General features: G+C 44.4%; 1 protein-coding gene and 1 long non-coding RNA gene across 2 annotated transcripts in view; one reads left to right on the top strand and one right to left on the bottom strand.

Moving 5' to 3' along the window:
• LOC309383178 overlaps positions 1 to 13436 on the bottom strand; it is a 474080-nt gene that overhangs the window by 261011 nt on the left and 199633 nt on the right. The window lies entirely within an intron of this gene.
• Positions 1 to 13436, top strand: part of LOC309384223 (complement C4-B-like) — a 91174-nt gene that overhangs the window by 30905 nt on the left and 46833 nt on the right. The window contains exons 11-16 of the mRNA XM_081937464.1: positions 1535 to 1705; positions 3244 to 3423; positions 4185 to 4367; positions 5654 to 5809; positions 7046 to 7172; positions 9235 to 9306. Coding sequence (XP_081793590.1) covers positions 1535 to 1705; positions 3244 to 3423; positions 4185 to 4367; positions 5654 to 5809; positions 7046 to 7172; positions 9235 to 9306 — 889 coding nt within the window. The remainder of the gene's footprint in view (positions 1 to 1534; positions 1706 to 3243; positions 3424 to 4184; positions 4368 to 5653; positions 5810 to 7045; positions 7173 to 9234; positions 9307 to 13436) is intronic.

Here is a 13436-nt window from a genome sequence, read left to right as displayed (position 1 = left end):
TCCTTCATTACATCCTGTAGAAAGTGTGTCGATCGGTTACAAATAGATTTCGTGCGTTACTACCACAATCATTATTTATACTTCCTTCATATTGAATTGTACATTTTAAATCAAAAATCTTTATGTATTCTACTATCAATGTACCACCATTCTCATTTAGCTAGAATTATTTAAACGTGCTTTTATCTGGAATCATTTGTATTTAAAGACACAACCACCTACTGGCATTCATTAACTATTCCAATAAACTTCCAATAGTTACCCTTTTATAACATATTCTGAAAAAAAAATCAATTAATAAGATATCTAAACACCACCACCACCGCTTTTCCTTCCCCCAATTCACTATTTAAGGCTTATATCTAATTTTTGTCAATTTTTTTAAAGCCGTATGGAGTCACTGACTCTAAGGCTAAATAAATAAATAAACGTAATAAAGAGGCTGGGGAAAAAATGAGGATATGTACATTTTCCCCCCCTCAAGAACTGGTCAGGACTAAATTTGCATCCTGGGTGCGGATCCATCAATTGTTTTGGGTTTTAGAGATATAACTTCTAACCACCAGAGGTCATTCTTTTGATGAAACATATCCTTAAATTGTAATGGATCATATCTGAAATGCAGTTGGAAAGTTTTAGAAATTCTTCAGGCTTCGGGATTTTAGGGAGAACCCACCTCTTTCAATTATCTGGCCTGGCTCAACCGTAATTTATCCTATTCCTCCTGACAGTCCTTTTTAAATTGTATTATTTTGGGGTATTTTTTAATGGCTAATTTTTATTATTATTAATGTAATGTATAGTTAATTATCACCTCCTCCATGCATGTATGTATATGTATGTATATGTGTGTATCTATATGTTTATATGTATGTATGTATATTTTTATTGTACGCCGCCCCGAGTCCCTTGCGGAGAGGGAGCGGCTAACAAATTAAATATTCTATTCTATTCTATTCTAATGGGAGATAACCCATTGGGGAAATGCCCCGCTTATTATTGGTGTTGGTAAAAACCTTCTATTTGCAGGTCTTTATATTCTGTGATTTTCTCCAGTTCTTTCTCTTCTCTTCTGCTGTCTCCAGGCATTGCAATGTCCACTACCTAGATCCGTGATGGCGAACCTATGGCATGCGTGTCATAGGTGCCACATGGAGCCATATTTGCTGGCACACCAGCCATCATCTCCAGCACAAATGCATGTGCCGGCCAGCTGATTTTTGGCCTTCTGGAGCCTGGGGAGCGGTCATATGCACCCATGCGCAGGGGTGTTGTGCGTGCACGCGCAGGTGGGCGGGGAGGATTGAATTGGCATGGCCACACATGCGTGCACAATAACGCACACATGTACAATTGTGGCACACCATAAGAAAAAGGTTCGCCATCATTGACCTAGACTTTTTCATCTTCTTCACCGACACTTGTTAAATCTGGGCTGCTTGTATGGCTGGTGCTTGTCTGTTCGAATTCTAAAACGCCCAGAGAACTTATCATTGTTAAGAAAACATTCTGGATTTTCTTCCACATCCTCCAGGCTCGAATCACACTGCTGGATGGCTCGCCAGCCCCCAACCTCCCAGTCCGCTTCAGAACCCGCATAACCGGAGCGCAATCTCCCATGGATGAACAGCTGCACACCGATAAGCAGGGAAATGTGAACTACAGAATCAATGTGGCTCAAGGCTCTTCCTCAGTCACTGTCACGGTATTGGTTCACCCATCAAAAGGGAGGGGACAGGAGGGGAGGAAGAAAGACAATTGCGGCAAAATCTGTGTGTATGTCTATATGTTCACAGTAAATGGGAGTACACATGTATATGTATATGTATATGTATATGTATATGTATATGTATATGTATATGTATATGTATATGTACTGGATATGGATATGGATATGGATATGGATATGGATATGGATATGGATGCATATTGTACAGATAGCCTTTGATTTACAACAGGGGTGTCCAAACTTGGGAACTTTAAGACTTGTGGACTTCAACTCCCAAAATTCCCCAGCTGGCTGGGGAATTCTGAGAGTTGAAGTCCACAAGTCTTAAAGTTCCCAAGTTTGGACACCCCTGATTTACAACACTTCATTTAGTGATCGTTTGAAGTTACAAGGGCACTGTAAAAAGTGAGTTACGACCACTATTCACACTTACAAAACTTCTGACAAGCAAAGTCAACAGGAAAGCCAGATTCACTTAACAACCGCAGTGATTCTCTTAAGATCTGTGGCAAGAAAGGTCATAAAATGGGGCAAAAGTCACTTAGCAACTTGATTAGCAGTAGAAATCTGAGGCTCAATTGTGGCCATAAGTCGAGGACTACCTATGCATAAAACTTTCCCAACCCAAAAATAGATGATAGATAGATAGATAGATAGATAGATAGATAGATAGATAGATAGATAGATAGATAGATAGATAGATAGATAGATAGACAATAGATGATAGAAGAGATAGATAAATAGAGAGAGAGAGAGAATTAGGTAGAGGATGGATGGATGGATAGATAGAGATAGACAGACAGACAGACAGACTGATAGATAGACAGACAGACAGACAGACAGGTAGACAGACAGACAGATACATAGATACATCAGAGGTGGGGTCCTACCTATTCAGTCTGGTTCGGCCAAATAGGTACTAACTCTGGGGGACACGTGACCATACCGGTTCTGTCCTCGGTGGCGCCATCTTGATTTTCTGTTCTGCACATGCGGAGAACAATCTTCATTGAAAAACTGCAATTTTTATTCCTTTTTAAATGTCGTGCGCATGCACAGATTGTTTTAAGTGCAAATGCTCATGCACGTGTAACACGCGTCTGGTGTGTGCGCGAGGGAAGTACGCCCACGCACATTTTTTTTTTACTACCGAACCAGTAGTAATGGCAGCCAGAGCCTACCCCTGAAAAACATATATAGATGACAGATAGAAATCTTTCATTGGAACTTTCTCTCCATATTAGCAATAGTACTTATACTTATATACTGGATTTTCTTCCACGTCCTCCAGCCTTCTCTAAGCAGTTTTTAGAGTCAACCTATTGGTTCTCATTTTATCAACCTTGAAAAGATGGAAGGCTGTGTCAACCTTGAGCCAGTGAGAATGGACTGCCGAACTGCTGGTAGCCGGCAGCCAGCAGAATTAGCCTGCAATGTTGCATTCTAACCACTGCACCACCACAGCTCATCCCCTCTGCCTATAAAGACCCTGACTATCTTTATTTTTCCCACAGCTAACAGCGGGAACAGAGAGTCCAGCAGAAGCGACCCTGACCGCCAAGGCCACCAAGTCCTCCAGAGGCAACTATTTGATCATTGAAAATCGCAAAAGTTATGGCTTGAATATTGGAGACACCCACACAATTGAACTGAAACCCATTGGATCAAATGCCTTCACCAACATCTATTACATGGTGAGTCCCTTCAGGAGGTTTGGTGGGAGATATTCACGAGAATCTTGTGGTTCTCTCTCTTTATATACACAAGTGGCTTGTCCTGTCGGTCTTGGTGGGTGTCTGCTTGAAGGACTGTGGAGAAAATTAGCAGTGTGCACCCATGAACTCCAACTAGCAGTCTGAAGACGGGATGAAAACTCCTTAATTGCACAACACATGGACACACATAACCAAAGCTTCAATTGGGAAACCCTAGACCAAAAACTCAAGATAATTCTTTGGAAGCCTGTTACTCTGACAGATCAACCATCAATAGATACATAGAGATAAACAACAACTAAATACCATTCAACAGAGACAATCGAAAGCTAAAAGGGAAATAAAGAGACCGCAACAGCTCCTCCCTAAAAATCAACACCCAGATAAACAGGGATGAACACCTAGATCAGGGGTGTCAAAATCAACACCCGCAGGCCAGATCTGGCCAGAGAGAGAGAGAGAGAGAGAGTCAACAGGGAAGGCAGATTCACCGAACCAACCGCGTTAACTAATTTAATAACGGCAGTAATTCACTTCAAAACTGCACCCGGAAAAGTTGTCAAAAGGGACAAAACTCTACAAATGTCTCAATCATTTCAGTCATGGAAATTAGGGGCTCGGTTGTGGCCGTAAGTTGAGGACTACCTGTACTGGGTTATGGGATGATTATTTGATTTGATTTTTAATTTCTGGAAGATGTGCCTCCGTGCTAAGCGCTGTTTTGACCATTTTCCCTGCAGGTTTTGAGCAAAGGGGACATCATCTCTGCAAGCAGCGTTCCGCGTGGCATTCTCTCGGTAGCCCGTATTAACATTACACCCAATCTGATGCCAACATTTCGTGTCGTGGCCTTTTACCGCCTCGGGGATGAAATTGTCTCTAACTCCATATGGCTGGAGGTGGTCCCCCGCTGCGAGGGGAAGGTATGTTGCATTTAGGAGGGGTTTGCATTTCCGAATCCACTCCAGAGTTTTGTGCCAGTGATTTAATTATTTAACTGTTTTATGTATGTATTTTATAACGCATTTTAGTGACTGTACACCGCCCCGAGTCCCTTTTGGGAGAGGGGGCGGTCTATAAATACGAATAATAAATAAATAAATAAATAAATAAATAAATAAATTTGTTTCTAAGACAGTCGGTTGTTTCACTCATTGCCACATACCCGCATTTCATTCTGGCCTCGGCTTGGTTTTTGGTGTAGTGCAGGGCAGTGGTGGGTTCCGGATCCCGTCACAACCAGTACGCTACAACGGGGCCAGATGTCCACCTCGGGCACCTGCGCTGCAGATGCATGCGCTTGCCAACACCCTGCAACGCTCCAGCTGCTTGGCGGAGGTCGCCGAAGTGCTGTGCACGCATGTGCAATTGGCCTATTTCTCTCAAAAAGCAGTAAGGAACACGGGCGGGCGGGTGGGACCAATGAGCCATTGTTCCGATACAGTGGCCACTGCTCCCAGCTGCCACTGGTACGCCCGTACCGGGCCCTACCGCCCGGAACCCACCACTGGTGCAAGGGCGTCAAACTCAAGGCCCACTGGCTGGAATCCGGTCCACAGACTGCTTAGCTCTGGCCAATGGGAGCAGCCTGGAAACAGCAAAGGACCGGCCCGCAGTGCCTCTGCCAGCAAAAATGGAGCACGGGGCTGGGATGCACACAGCCCCCCGCACTCCATTTTCACTGGCAGATGGCTGCAGGAGGCCGTTACAGCTGAAAATGGGATACAGTGAGCTTCATTTTCATTGGCAGAGGGCTATCAAAACAAACTGAAGTAACAGATTGTAACAGAGTTTGGAAGGGACCTTGCAGGTCATCTAGTCCAAACTCTGCCAAGCAGGAGACTCTACATCTGCCTCTACCTAGGATCGAACTCACAACCTCCTGTTTGCGAGGCAAGAGCTCCACCTTTAGGCCACCTTTAAAACAGAAAAAAAGGAGAAATGTTTCCCCTTTTGCATTTGAGCTTGCAAGAGGGGACAGGAAAGGAGAAAGGGAAAGAGGAAAGACAAAGAAAAATAAGGGAAGATGGGAAGAGAGCAAGGAAGGAAAAATAAGGAAAGACCAACCCATTACTTTCCAAATATTTCGGAGAGCGCTTCTGGAATTCCCAAGTAATTCATGAAGTTGTCACTTCTCCCACCTAGAGATCAAGGAAGACGTTGTGGTTGGCTGTCCTGCTTCTCCCTCACTCTGTTTTTCTAACTTCAGCTGGAGATTCGCTCCTCGTCAAACATAGACCGTCTACAGCCACAGTCCCGCGTGTCACTTACCCTAAACACGGATGCCAAATCCTTTGTCTCTCTCTCTGCCACGGATACTGCCGTTTACGCTCTCAACGGGAAGAATCGACTCTCACAAGGCAAGGTATGGTGCCTTCTGCTACAGCCACTCTTCTTAGCCACTTGGGGACGCAACTCCTTGTTTCGACTCCATGTTTAAGATAGCTATGATGATTGGGAATTTGATGGGCACGTTTGGGCCCCTGAGGGTAGGACGAGAAATAAAATATTTTTATAGACTAGAATGGAATAGATTGGAATAGAATGGAATGGAATGGAATGGAATGGAATAGAATAGAATAGAATAGAATAGAATAGAATAGAATAGAATTCTTTATTGGCCAAGTGTGATTGGGCACACAAGGAATTTGTCTTTGGTGCATTTGCTCTCAGTGTACATAAAAAGACAAGATACGTTTGTCAAGAATCATAAGGTACAACACTTAATGATAGTCATAGGTTACAAATAAGTAATCAAACCATACTAGGAAACGATCAATATAAATCGTAAGGATACAAGCAACAAAGTTACAGTCATACAGTCATAAGTGGGAGGGGATGGGTGAGAGGAAGGATGAGAAGATTAATAGTAGTGCACACCTAGTAAATAATTTGACAGTGTTGAGGGAATTATTTGTTTAGCAGTATTTATTTATTCATTTTTTTTTAATTCATTCATTTATATTTATTGACTGCCCATCTTAGGCCATGGTAGCTCTTGTGCTCCTGAGGGCTGGGGAGGGCAAAAATGAGTGAAAACGGGGGAGTTTGTGCCCTCCCAAGCCCCCAGGAGCACTCTGTAGGCCTTCCAAAGGCTCTGCATGTCCCTTTTTTTTTTTTTTGCAAAAAATGGAGCTGTTTTTGTGAAAAGCGGGCCCATTTTTTGCTCGTTTTTGCCCTCCCGACCCTCAGGAGCACTTTGCAGGCCTCTCAAACTCTCTGCATGCCCCATTTTTCACAAAAAAAGAGGTGTGCAGAGGGTTTGGGAGGCCTGCCTAGTGCTCCTGGGGGCCAGGGAGGGCAAAAAAATGTTTTTCTTTTTAATTTACCTTTTCAAAATCTTGGTGCGTCTTATACTCCGGTGCGTCTTATAGTCTGAAAAATACGGTATGTTTGCACCTGTTCTCGTTCTAGCTAAACTACCTGGGGAATTCTGGGAATTGTGGTCCACACATCTTAAAGTTGCCAAGGCTGAGAGACACTGGTCCAGTGAAACATCACACACCAATAATAGAAGCAGTCTCTCTTTTTCTTTGGTCTCTCTCCCTTCCTGGCTGTATCATCTTTCCACAGGTGTATTTATTTTCCCTCTTGAAATCAGGTTTTTGAGGCCATGAAAAGTTATGATCTCGGCTGCACTGCTGGCGGCGGGGAGGATTCCCTGGGTGTCTTCGCCGATGCTGGTCTCTCAATTCGTGCCGGCGGACAGCAAAGCCCCCTCCGGAAGGGTGAGTAACCAGTCCTGAACAGTGGTGGGATTCAAACATTTTTACTGGTATTCAGCAGGTTCTGTGGGCGCAGGTTGGTGGACGTGGCATGGCTTGGCGGGCATGGCAGGGGAAGGATTCTGTAAAATCTCCATTTCCTCCCCACTCCAGGGGAAGGTTACTACAAAATCCCCATTTCCTCCTGATCAGTTGGGACTCGGGAGGCAGAGAATAGACGGGGGCGGGGCCAGTCAGAGGTGGTATTTGCCAGTTCTCCAAACTACTCAAAATTTCCGCTACCGGTTCTCCAGAACTGTTCAGAACCTGCTGAATACCACCTCTGGTCCTGAAGGAAAAGAAAGGAAAAGAAAGGGGCAATTATCAGCAGTTTCTATCCTCATAGTCATAAAGAAAATGAATCATAGAAATGGCAAAGCTGTGAGGGGAAGAAATGAAATAACCCTCTTGGTTGGCTCAGAAAGATGTAAGGTTAAAACTGTCAAAATCTCGCAAGGAGAATGCCCTTTTCTTCTTCTTAGATTTGTGCCCTCTTGTCTGAAATTTCAACCAAATCTGACAGATTTTTGACAACTTTCTAGTCGCCTGGGCATTCATTGGCGCCCATTCACTTGCTTAACTGTCTGACAAATATTTATTTTCTTCTTCCGTTTCTGAGAAACCGCAGCTCTCCTTGTCCATCAGGAATCATCCCTTTTAATACTGTTAGTGGGATTTTATGTGTGTGTGTATTTATTTATTTATTTATTGAGTTTCACGTTGTGAGAATGGCTGATGGTCGGGTTCCGAAAGATCTCCTGTATGGAGAATTCTTGCAGGGAAAGCGCCCCAGAGGGAGACCACAGCTACGATATAAGGATATCTGCAAGAGGGATCTAACGGCCTTGGGAATGGACATTAATAGCTGGGAAGCCTTGACCTCCGATCGTTCAGCTTGAAAGACGCAGCATGGCCTTCTCCAATTCGAAGAGACAATTGTTCGGCAGGCTGAGGCAAAGAGACAGTCCCAGAATCAGAGAAATCTGGGGGCTGGGCAGGGGACAGAATGTATCTGCCCTCAGTGTGGAAGGGATTGCCCCTCTCGATTTGGCCTTTTTAGCCACACCAGATGCTGCTTTAGGACCTCTTTCCAGATCACCACACCATAGTCTTTTGAGACTGAAGGATGCAGGGACGTGCGGTCAGGGGAGGCAAGGGAGGCAGAGCCTCACCTCTCTTCATGAAATAATAGTATATAATATCATATACTATATATATATATATATATATATATATATATATATATATATATATATATATATATATATATATATATATATATATATATATATATATATATATATATATATATATATATATATATATATAAAATAATATTATATACATCCGCCCGGCCGCACCCGGGAGCTGCGGAGGCAGAAATGTTGTCGGCGCTCCCGGATGACGAAGCCACGAAAGCGACTGGAGGAAGGTTCTCGTCATTCCCCAGTCGCTTTCGTGGCTTCGTCATCTGGGAGCGCCGACAACATTTCTGCCTCCGCAGCTCCCGGGCGCGGCCGGCCGGATGTAGCCAGAGCAACGCCGAGGCGGTCCGGGCAGACGAAAGAGCGAGTGAGCGAGCGATGGAGGTCCTCGGTCGCTCGCCCGCCGGACTGCCTCGGCGCCACTCTGGCTACCTCCGTCCATCCACGCCCGCGAGCTGCGGAGGCAGAAATGTTGTCGGCGCTCCTGGATGATGAAGCCACGAAAGCGACTGGGGAACAACGAGAACCTTCCTGCCTCTGCTGGACTTGCGCAAAGTCCAGCAGAGGCAGAAAGGTTCTCGTCATTCCCCAGTCGCTTTCGAAGACTGCGGAGCGCGAGCCGGCGGAGCACGCTCAGGAAGGCGGGGAATGGGATCACGTGTGCTGGAGGCTGAGGCAGCCTCAGCCTCCAGCACATGTGGTCCCATTCCCCGCCTTCCTGATGACGTCACCAGCCTCACCAGCCATAAACCTCACCGCATGTCACTAGAAGGATGCCAGGTATTGGGTTTCTGTTCATCTTTTCCTTTTCATTTCCACAGCATATGGATGTGAAGAAAATGCTTCCCGGAAAAAGCGTTCCCTGTCATTTCAACAGGAGATAGACAAGAAGGGTAAGTGCTGGGAGATGAGGTTCTCCGTTGTGATTCTAGGAACACAGTAGCTCCAATTTAAGCAAAGAACTTTACTAGGGAGAGCCAGAATTAATATAGACCTGGGAGGACCCAGAGCAGGATGGAGCCCATTAAATGGTTTGTACGAATGTGTGTTGTCGCTGGAGGGGGGTTATTATTTTACTAATTTATTGTTTTATTATTTTTATTATTATTATTTTATTTCTTTTATATAGTTTTTGTATCATTGTAAGCCACCTTGAGTCTCCATGTGCGAGTTGGCGGCAATATAAATTTTCAAAACAAAACAAAAATAAAAATAAAATAATATAAATACGAACGCAAATGCAAACGCAAGTACAAATAGAAATGCGATACAATACAATACAATACAATACAATACAATACAATACAATACAATACAATACAATACAATACAATACAATAGCATAGTTGGAAGGGACCTTGGAGGTCTTCTAGTCCAACCCCCTGCCTAGGCAGGAAACCCTATACCGTTCCAGACAAATGGCTATCCAACATCTTCTTAAAGACTTCCAGTATTGGGGCAATCACAACTTCTGGAGGCAAATTCTGTTCCACTGATTCATTGTTCTGTCAGGAAGTTTCTCCTCAATTCTAAATTGCTTCTCTCCTTGATTAGTTTCCACCCAATGCTTCTTGTTCTGCCCTCAGGTGCTTTGGAGAATAGTTTGACTCCCTTTTCTTTGTGGCAACCCCTGAGATATTGGAACACTGCTATCATGTCTCCCCTAGTCCTTCTTTTCATTAAACTAGACATACCCAGTTCCTGCAACCGTTCTTCATATGTTTTAGTCTCCAGTCCCCTAATCATCTTTGTTGCTCTTCTCTGCACTCTTTCTAGAGTCTCCATATCTTTTTTACATCGTGGTGACCAGAACTGAATGCAGTATTCCAAGTGTGGCCTTACCAAGGCATTGTAAAGTGGTTTTAACACTTCACGTGGTCTTGATTCTGTCCCTCTGTTTATGTAGCCTAGAACTGTGTTGGCTTTTTTGGCAGCTGCTGCACACTGCTGGCTCATATTTAAATGGGTGTCCACTAGGACTCCAAGATCCCTTTCACAGTTACTACTGTTGAGCAAGGTACCACCTATACTGTACCTGCGCATTTTGTTTTTCTTGCTTAAATGTAGAACCTTCCTTGTTTCACCATTGAATTTCATTCAAATGCAAATACAAATACAAGCAAGCATTTAGGCTGATATACTGCCCCATAGTGCTTTACAGCACTCTCTGGGGTGCTGTAATATAGAACAGGGGTCCCCCACATCCCTGGGGCCACAGCCCACTAACAGGCTGCGGCCTGTTTGAAATAGGGCTGCTGGAAAAATGGGCAAGCGTGTGAGTGAAGTGGAAGGCGCTTGCACATGCATACAAAGCTCCACTCATACAAATGGAGCATTGCATGTGAGCATCTTCTGCTCCCATGAGTGGAGCTTCGCACACAAGCACAAATGCCTGCCGTGAGCACGAATGGAGCTTTGCGCAAGAGCGCAAGCATCGTCCCCTCGCGCATAAAACTCCATTCGTGTGAGTGGAGAGCACATGCTTGCAGAAATGACCCCACCGTGCCAGCTGCCAACTTAGAAAGGTTGGAGACCGCTGCAATTGTTAAGCGAATCATGCGGTTGTTAAGTGGATCTGGCTTCTCCCGTTTGATTTTGCTTGTTGTCAGCTGGCTGGGAAGGTTACAAATAGTGATCACACGACCCATGTAACATAAATACATGCCAGTTGTCAAGCGGCTGGATTTTGATCATGTGACCACGGGGATGCCCCAACAGTTGTAAGTGTGAAAAACGGTCATAAAGTTATTTTTTTTCCAGTGTCATTGTAACTTCCCATGCCCACTAAATGAGTGGTTGTAAATCAAGGAGTATCTGTATTTAGTAATAGCTAGAGGGACAAAGTAATCACAATGGATTCTTCATATCTTCAGAGTTGTTCCCAAGCTATAGGATTTGTATTTCAAATCTCCTGAATTTTGGGTCTTCTGAATCTCACGGGCATTCAGCTTTTTTGCCCCACATCTTGACTGCTGAAATCTCATGAGATTTGATCATCTCGCAAAATGTCGGCCATTTTGAGCTGATTTAATGCCGTACATACATACAATTGATTGACTGAATATAGGAATGGATGAATGACTTGGGGGGTCAGAGGTGGGTTGCCAATTTTTCTACTAGTGGGTTCAAGGGTGGGTGGACAGAGCCTCCCACCACCGCTACTACCAGTTTGCCCAATGCGGGCCAAACCAGTAGCAACCCACCTCTGTTGGGGGTCCTACAGATACCATCTATGCAAGGTAAGGGTGTGTCTAAATATCAGAAAGCGTTGTGTTGCCAACCTTCGGGTTATGTAGTCCTCCTCAAAAGCTGCCTAATGATCTGATATAGTGCGTTTCTCAACCTTTGCAATGTTAAGATGAGTGGACTTCGACTCCCAGAATTCCTTAGCCAGCTAGGGGAATTCTGGGAGTTAAAGTTCACACATCTTCAAGTTGCCAGGTTGAGAAACACTGGTGTAGGCTAAGTGGTGGGAAAATTGTACAAAAAAAAAATGTAAAGTTATTTTGTTTGTTTTCTTGTTCGCCTGAATTGCTTCTGGAGAGGCAGAGAAACTGCGAAGTATAATTGGGAGTCAAGGAACTCAGAACATTTTCCCTGACCGAACCAAAAAGTGGATTTTTTAAAAGCCAGCTTCAATTCTAGCTGCGTTACACACCAGTGTCAATGTCAGCCTCTGTTTCGCTATTTGCTTTCGGCTGCCATTGAAACGGGGAGTGGGGGCTGGTATTTGGGAGGGGAAGTTTAAGTACAGGAGAGATTGTAAAAAGGGAGTTTTGGTCTCACCGTCTACTGCGCATGCTGAAGACTAGTGCTTGGTGTTGGTCAAGGCCAAACATCCTGCATACCAACCTGATGATGCTCCTTGAAGATGGAATCACATGACACCTAAGGAGATTTGCAGATTGGACAGTGGGATGAGGGTTACCAGGGGGAGGGGGTTTGGTCACATATTGATATGTATGATTTCGCGCGCTTTTGCCTCAGATCTTTCTTTGCTTAGCTGCTATCTTTTCATAAACAGTAAAAATAATCTTAATTCTGCAAAATGGAATTAAGTGATTTCTTTCTTGGTTGCTGAGGGAGGCCGGCTTGACAGTCAAGCTGCTGATTTCTGGGAGTTAAAGTCCATCTATCTTAAAGTTGCAAAAGTTGAAAAATGCAGGCCTGGTGTCAGCGTTCCAAATATCATGCAGAATTAAATCAGAGTCCAAGACAGAGCTATCCTTAAAGTTCCAATTTAATAAGACAGACATGTTGGCACATCTGAGGAATCCCAAATCTGAAAACTTCCTGGGATTCCACCCAGTTGAAAGTTCATGATTTTATCCCCACGCCCATAAATCCATCACATGGTCCAATCTTCTTCGGCCACGCTGGCATCTCCACCCAGCTGGTTCCGGTCAGGTGCAGAGGTGCGGAAGCAAAAGATGACTTTGGGCTTCTAGAAAAGAATGACAACAACACATTCCACAATTCTACTCCTTTCTATTCCCCCCTCCCAACTAGTACACTAATGAAACAGCCCAGTGAAATAATAGAAAGTGTGGCAGGTCAAAGATCCTAAAAGGAACATAACTACAGGCCTGACACCTGGTCTATCAGAAAGAAACATTTGGAAACTGCTGGGCTAGACCAGGGGTCGGCAACCTTAAACTCTCAAAGAGCCATTTGGACCTGTTTCCCACAGAAAAGAAACCACCGGGAGCCACAAAACCCTTCCCGTGCCTGACTATTTCCTGAGCGGCCATGAAACTATCATATGTAGTTGAATTAAACATTCTGTTTTCTTCTGAAACTTTTCTTTCCTTGGATTTAACCATGGTTGGCTAGCAGGGATTGAAAAGCTCCGCAAATCATGTACCAGCGGGTGTCGCACATTGGCGGTTGTGACGCATATTTTGAGCGACAGGGAGCCGCAGCAGAGGGATGAAAGAGCCACTTGTGGCTCCGGAGCCGCACATTGCTGACTCCTGGGCTAGACTAATCAGAATTCTAAGAAGGGAAGGTGAAATCGGTATCT

This window comes from Natrix helvetica (assembly GCF_964273705.1).
Source record: "Natrix helvetica genome assembly, chromosome: 1".
Classification (NCBI taxonomy): Eukaryota; Metazoa; Chordata; class Lepidosauria; order Squamata; family Natricidae; genus Natrix; species Natrix helvetica.
Note: the sequence above shows the minus strand (reverse complement) of the source record. Positions and strands in the feature narration are given on the sequence as shown.